Raw genomic sequence first — 7,500 nt, 5'->3', positions numbered from 1 at the left:
CTTTAGGTCTTTAGGAGATCTTGTTCCTGATGAGGTCTTTAGGTCTTTAGGAGATCTTGTTCCTGATGAGGTCTTTAGGAGATCTTGTTCCTGATGAGGTCTTTAGGAGATCTTGTTCCTGATGCTTCTCTGTTTCTGTTTCTCTTCAGCGAGGGAAACGAGTCTCTCAGATACGAATCCGCCGGGCGTCGCCGCGGGAAACGCCGCTGACCCCGATGGGACTACCAAAGGTCAAAAGGTCAGGAGAGGGGGGGGGTCAAAGGTCAGGAGGGGTGGGGGTGATACAAAGAGAAACACGGAGTGAGAAGGTCCAAATATTAAAATGTATTTCTGTCTTCAGGTTAAAGAAGAAGGAGTTCAGTCTGGAGGAGATTTACACCAACAAGAACTACAAATCCCCCTCCACCAACAGGTTAGAAACTACATCTCCCAGCATGCCTCTGGGTGGCCCTGCAGGAAGACTCTCTGGGCTAGATTTATCAAGCCGTTTGCGCTTGTTTCCAGGCGCTAATTGGTCGCAAAGACGGACGTAACCGATGCGGCATATTTACAAACGGGGCGCACTTGGGTAAAATCGCAGATTGTCGCCACATGAGCGAGAAGAGACAAGTTGCGCTTTCAATATACGTTCGTGGGAGGGTCGTGGGGAAAGTGGGAGTTCCACCCAAAAAGGTGGGAGGATAAGCTCAAAGTGCCCCTAATTATATATTCCGTGGTATTTACAAAGACTGTCAGTAGGAGCACGCCTCTATTCTGCGGGGGAAACTCTCCGCCTCTTAAAGCAGGTCTAAACCAGCCGCAGTCCAGTTTCCTCGTAGACCTTTATATGCCGCTGGTGACATGGCAACAGTCATCTGAGCAAGACGAAGACATAGGCGAGGCTGAACATATTTTTGACACAAGAATCACACTTTGTCAGTGAACACAACATCATTTAGGCACAGGCTAATTACTGATCACTAACATGCTAGTTAACATTAGTCATTAAACCTAAACAGCTAAGTCACGTTATGGCTCCTGAAACTACATCTCCCAGCATGCCTCTGTGTCGCCTGATCAGACTAGTGTAAACTACATCTCCCAGCATGCCTCTGTGTCGCCTGATCAGACTAGTGTAAACTACATCTCCCAGCATGCCTCTGTGTCGCCTGCAGGAGTCTGGAAACGATCTTCGAGGAGCCTCGGGAGAAGGACGGAGCGCTGCTCCTGATTGGCCAGCAGAGAAGGCGCAGGCTCCTCCTCTTCCCCGACTTCACGCAGCCGCGGAAGAGGAAGAGGGCGGGACTTCCTGTTGCCATGGCGCCCAGGAAGCGGGTGGCGGCGCGGCGCCACGGCAACGGGGACGGAGAGGACGCAGACGCTGACGTGATGCTGCTGCAGCGACTCAGCGCGCTGGAAGACTTCCTGACGCAGCAGGGCCTGGACCTGTGACATCACTTCCTGTCAGCTGACTGGAGGCTGCTCGCTGCTACCGCTGCGTTACCATGGTTACCCTGGGTCTGAAGCGGCTTTTTACTTTGTTTGGATATTTTTTTTTACAGTTTAGGCTGTTTTTAAAATGTGAAACTTCTGAAGTATTTAATAATAATGTTTTTAACAGTTTTTAACATTCAGGAGGCCCCTCCCACACCAGGAGGCCCCTCCCACATTATGCATGATGGGCCCCTCCCACATCATGCATCATAGGCCCCTCCCACACCACATGTCATAGGCCCCTCCCACACCAGAGGCCCCTCCCACATCATAGGCCCCTCCCACACCAGGAGGCCCCTCCCACATTATGCATCATGGGCCCCTCCCACATCAGGATGCCCCTGCCACACCACAGGCCCCTCCCACACCAGGAGGCCCCTCCCACATTATGCATGATGGGCCCCTCCCACATCATGCATCATGGGCCCCTCCCACATCAGGATGCCCCTCCCACATCATGCATCATGGGCCCCTCCCACATCAGGATGCCCCTCCCACATCATGCATCATGGGCCCCTCCCACATCAGGATGCCCCTCCCACATCAGGATGCCCCTCCCACATCATGCATCATGGGCCCCTCCCACATCAGGATGCCCCTCCCACATCATGCATGATGGGCCCCTCCCACATCATGCATCATGGGCCCCTCCCACATCATGCATCATGGGCCCCTCCCACATCAGGATGCCCCCCTCCCACATCATGCATGATGGGCCCCTCCCACATCATGCATCATGGGCCCCTCCTCCCACATCAAGATACCCTCCCACATCATGCATTATAGGCCCCTCCCACATCATGCATCATAGGCCCCTCCCACATCATGCGTCATGGGCCCCCTCCCACATCAGGATGCCCCTCCCACATCATGCGTCATGGGCCCCTCCCACATCATGCATCATGGGCCCCTCCCACATCAAGATACCCCCTCCCACATCATGCATTATAGGCCCCTCCCACATCATGCATCATAGGCCCCTCCCACATCATGCGTCATGGGCCCCTCCCACATCAGGATGCCCCTCCCACATCATGCATCATGGGCCCCTCCCACATCAGGATGCCCCTCCCACATCATGCATCATGGGCCCCTCCCACACCACATGTCATAGGCCCCTCCCACATCAAGATACCCCCTCCCACATCATGCATTATAGGCCCCTCCCACATCATGCATCATAGGCTCCCTCCCAAATCATGCGTCATAGGCCCCTCCCACACCAATGTCATAGGCCCTCCCACATCATGCATCATGGGCCCCCTCCCACATCAGGATGCCCCTCCCACATCATGCATCATGGGCCCCTCCCACATCATGCATCATGGGCCCCTCCCACATCAGGATGCCCCTCCCACATCATGCATGATGGGCCCCTCCCACATCATGCATCATGGGCCCCTCCCACATCAAGATACCCCCTCCCACATCATGCATTATAGGCCCCTCCCACATCATGCATCATAGGCCCCTCCCACATCATGCGTCATGGGCCCCTCCCACATCAGGATGCCCCTCCCACATCATGCATCATGGGCCCCTCCCACATCAGGATGCCCCCTCCCACTCATGCATCATGGGGCCCTCCCACACCACATGTCATAGGCCCCTCCCACATCAAGATACCCCCTCCCCCACATCATGCATTATAGGCCCCTCCCACATCATGCATCATAGGCCCCTCCCACATCATGCGTCATAGGCCCCTCCCACACCACATGTCATAGGCCCCTCCCACATCATGCATCATGGGCCCCTCCCACATCAGGATGCCCCTCCCACATCATGCATCATGGGCCCCTCCCACATCATGCATCATGGGCCCCTCCCACATCAGGATGCCCCTCCCACATCATGCATCATGGGCCCCTCCCACATCAGGATGCCCCTCCCACATCATGCATCATGGGCCCCTCCCACATCATGCATCATAGGCCCCTCCCACACCATATGTCATAGGCCCCTCCCACATCAAGATACCCCCTCCCACATCATGCATTATAGGCCCCTCCCACATCATGCATCATAGGCCCCTCCCACATCATGCGTCATAGGCCCCTCCCACACCACATGTCATAGGCCCCTCCCACAGCATGCGTCATAGGCCCCTCCCATATCGTGCATCATAGGCCCCTCCCACATCAGGATGCCCCTCCCACACCACGTCATAGGCCCCTCCCACATCATGCGTCATAGGCCCCTCCCACACCACGTCATAGGCCCCTCCCACATCATGACTCAGAGACCTTGTGACACCACAGGACTTTAATTTTACTTTTGATTCCCAAAATATGAAAAGACTTCACTGTAGAACTCCGAGTACTCCGAGTACTCTGAGTATTAGTACTTTAAAGTGTAATATATATATTTCTGCTGACAATGTTTCTATTTTTGAAACAATAAAGTTTGTTTCTGCTCACTGAAGTTTGTCTCTTAATTATTATTATTATTATTATTATTAGCTTTGATAAAACCATCTGTCATGTTTCTCTAAGGTCTATATAAAAGAGACTTCAGATACAGTATTAGGGGACCACTAAGGTCTATATAAAAGAGACTTCAGATACAGTATTAGGGGACCACTAAGGTCTATATAAAAGAGACTTCAGATACAGTATTAGGAGACCACTAAGGTCTATATAAAAGAGACTTCAGATACAATTAGGGGACCACTAAGGTCTATATAAAAGAGACTTCAGATACAGTATTAGGGGACCACTAAGGTCTATATAAAAGAGACTTCAGATACAGTATTAGGGGACCACTAAGGTCTATATAAAAGAGACTTCAGATACAGTATTAGGGGACCACTAAGGTCTATATAAAGAGACTTCAGATACAGTATTAGGGGACCACTAAGGTCTATATAAAGAGACTTCAGATACAGTATTAGGGGACCACTAAGGTCTATATAAAGAGACTTCAGATACAGTATTAGGGGACCACTAAGGTCTATATAAAAGAGACTTAAGATACAGTATTAGGGGACCACTAAGGTCTATATAAAAGAGACTTCAGATACAGTATTAGGGGACCACTAAGGTCTATATAAAGAGACTTCAGATACAGTATTAGGGGACCACTAAGGTCTATATAAAGAGACTTCAGATACAGTATTAGGGGACCACTAAGGTCTATATAAAAGAGACTTCAGATACAGTATTAGAGGACCACTAAGGTCTATATAAAAGAGACTTCAGATACAGTATTAGGGGACCACTAAGACCTATATAAAAGAGACTTCAGATACAGTATTAGGGGACCACTAAGGTCTATATAAAAGAGACTTCAGATACAGTATAAGGGACCACTAAGGTCTATATAAAAGAGACTTCAGATACAGTATTAGGAGGACCACTAAGGTCTATATAAAAGAGACTTCAGATACAGTATTAGGGGACCACTAAGGTCTATATAAAAGAGACTTCAGATACAGTATTAGGGGACCACTAAGGTCTATATAAAAGAGACTTCAGATACAGTATTAGGGGACCACTAAGGTCTATATAAAAGAGACTTCAGATACAGTATTAGGGGACCACTAAGGTCTATATAAAAGAGACTTCAGATACAGTATTAGGGGACCACTAAGGTCTATATAAAAGAGACTTCAGATACAGTATTAGGGGACCACTAAGGCCTATATAAAAGAGACTTCAGATACAGTATTAGGGGACCACTACGAGGTCTATATAAAAGAGACTTCAGATACAGTATTAGGGGACCACTAAGGTCTATATAAAAGAGACTTCAGATACAGTATTAGGGGACCACTAAGGTCTATATAAAAGAGACTTCAGATACAGTATTAGGGGACCACTAAGGCCTATATAAAAGAGACTTCAGATACAGTATTAGGGGACCACTAAGGTCTATATAAAAGAGACTTCAGATACAGTATTAGGGGACCACTAAGGTCTATATAAAAGAGACTTCAGATACAGTATTAGGGGACCACTAAGGTCTATATAAAAGAGACTTCAGATACAGTATTAGGGGACCAGTAAGGCCTATATAAAAGAGACTTCAGATACAGTATTAGGGGACCACTAAGGTCTATATAAAAGAGACTTCAGATACAGTATTAGGGGACCACTAAGGTCTATATAAAAGAGACTTCAGATACAGTATTAGGGGACCACTAAGGCCTATATAAAAGAGACTTCGATACAGTATTAGGGGACCACTAAGGCCTATATAAAAGAGACTTCAGATACAGTATTAGGGGACCACTAAGGTCTATATAAAAGAGACTTCAGATACAGTATTAGGGGACCACTAAGGTCTATATAAAAGAGACTTCAGATACAGTATTAGGGGACCACTAAGGTCTATATAAAAGAGAGACTTCAGATACAGTATTAGGGGACCACTAAGGTCTATATAAAAGAGACTTCAGATACAGTATTAGGGGACCACTAAGGTCTAAAAGAGACTTCAGATACAGTATTAGGGGACCACTAAGGTCTATATAAAAAGAGACTTCAGATACAGTATTAGGGGACCACTAAGGTCTAAAAGAGACTTCAGATACAGTATTAGGGGACCACCTAAGGTCTATATAAAAAGACTTCAGATACAGTATTAGGGGACCACTAAGGTCTATATAAAAGAGACTTCAGATACAGTATTAGGGGACCACTAAGGTCTATATAAAAGAGACTTCAGATACAGTATTAGGGACCACTAAGGTCTATATAAAGAGACTTCAGATACAGTATTAGGGGACCACTAAGGTCTATATAAAAGAGACTTCAGATACAGTATTAGGGGACCACTAAGGTCTATATAAAAGAGACTTCAGATACAGTATTAGGGGACCACTAAGGTCTATATAAAAGAGACTTCAGATACAGTATTAGGGGACCACTAAGGCCTATATAAAAGAGACTTCAGATACAGTATTAGGGGACCACTAAGGTCTATATAAAGAGACTTCAGATACAGTATTAGGGGACCACTAAGGCCTATATAAAAGAGACTTCAGATACAGTATTAGAGGACCACTAAGGTCTATATAAAGAGACTTCAGATACAGTATTAGGGGACCACTAAGGTCTATATAAAAGAGACTTCAGATACAGTATTAGGGGACCACTAAGGTCTATATAAAGGAGACTTCAGATACAGTATTAGGGGACCACTAAGGTCTATATAAAAGAGACTTCAGATACAGTATTAGGGGACCACTAAGGTCTATATAAAAGAGACTTCAGATACAGTATTAGGGGACCACTAAGGTCTATATAAAAGAGACTTCAGATACAGTATTAGGGACCACTAAGGTCTATATAAAGAGACTTCAGATACAGCATTAGGGGAACACTAAGGTCTATATTAAAGAGACTTCAGATACAGTATTAGGGGACCACTAAGGTCTATATAAAAGAGACTTCAGATACAGTATTAGGGGACCACTAAGGTCTATATAAAAGAGACTTCAGATACAGTATTAGGGGACCACTAAGGCCTATATAAAAGAGAGACTTCAGATACAGTATTAGGGGACCACTAAGGTCTATATAAAGAGACTTCAGATACAGTATTAGGGGACCACTAAGGCCTATATAAAAGAGACTTCAGATACAGTATTAGAGGACCACTAAGGTCTATATAAAGAGACTTCAGATACAGTATTAGGGGACCACTAAGGTCTATATAAAAGAGACTTCAGATACAGTATTAGAGGACCACTAAGGTCTATATAAAGAGACTTCAGATACAGTATTAGGGGACCACTAAGGTCTATATAAAGAGACTTCAGATACAGTATTAGGGGACCACTAAGGTCTATATAAAGAGACTTCAGATACAGTATTAGGGGACCACTAAGGTCTATATAAAAGAGACTTCAGATACAGTATTAGAGGACCACTAAGGTCTATATAAAGAGACTTCAGATACAGTATTAGGGGACCACTAAGGTCTATATAAAAGAGACTTCAGATACAGTATTAGAGGACCACTAAGGTCTATATAAAGAGACTTCAGATACAGTATTAGGGGACCACTAAGGTCTATATAAAA

General features: G+C 46.1%; 3 protein-coding genes across 29 annotated transcripts in view; 2 read left to right on the top strand and 1 right to left on the bottom strand.

Annotated features, from left to right (window-relative positions):
- wu:fi75a02 (proline-rich protein 14) overlaps positions 1-1,470 on the top strand; it is a gene marked incomplete at its 5' end in the record, with an annotated part of 16,896 nt that extends 15,426 nt beyond the window's left edge. The window contains 3 exon segments of the mRNA XM_039779506.1: positions 150-238; positions 341-412; positions 1,155-1,470. Coding sequence (XP_039635440.1) covers positions 150-238; positions 341-412; positions 1,155-1,431 — 438 coding nt within the window. The 3' untranslated portion in view covers positions 1,432-1,470.
- LOC120545317 overlaps positions 1-7,500 on the bottom strand; it is a 376,621-nt gene that overhangs the window by 53,798 nt on the left and 315,323 nt on the right. The window lies entirely within an intron of this gene.
- LOC120545298 (extensin-like) lies at positions 1,573-3,897 on the top strand. Of its 27 annotated transcripts, none has more exons than XM_039779519.1 (7): positions 1,573-1,652; positions 1,808-1,996; positions 2,060-2,128; positions 2,505-2,598; positions 2,882-3,009; positions 3,201-3,393; positions 3,614-3,897. In XM_039779519.1, exons 1-7 carry the CDS (start codon positions 1,588-1,590, stop codon positions 3,740-3,742), a joined length of 867 nt encoding a protein of 288 aa, XP_039635453.1. In that variant the 5' UTR covers positions 1,573-1,587; the 3' UTR covers positions 3,743-3,897. The 27 variants fall into 27 exon arrangements, with proteins under 27 accessions (XP_039635453.1, XP_039635452.1, XP_039635454.1 ...); XM_039779518.1 differs by having other exon boundaries at positions 1,808-2,015; positions 2,079-2,128; XM_039779530.1 differs by lacking the exon at positions 1,573-1,652 and having other exon boundaries at positions 1,749-1,883; positions 1,928-1,971; positions 2,016-2,128.

The sequence above is a fragment of the Perca fluviatilis genome, chromosome 17 (assembly GCF_010015445.1).
Source record: "Perca fluviatilis chromosome 17, GENO_Pfluv_1.0, whole genome shotgun sequence".
Lineage (NCBI taxonomy): Eukaryota > Metazoa > Chordata > Actinopteri > Perciformes > Percidae > Perca > Perca fluviatilis.
The sequence above is the reverse complement of the archived record's forward strand: the minus strand, read 5'-3'. Positions and strand labels throughout refer to the sequence as shown.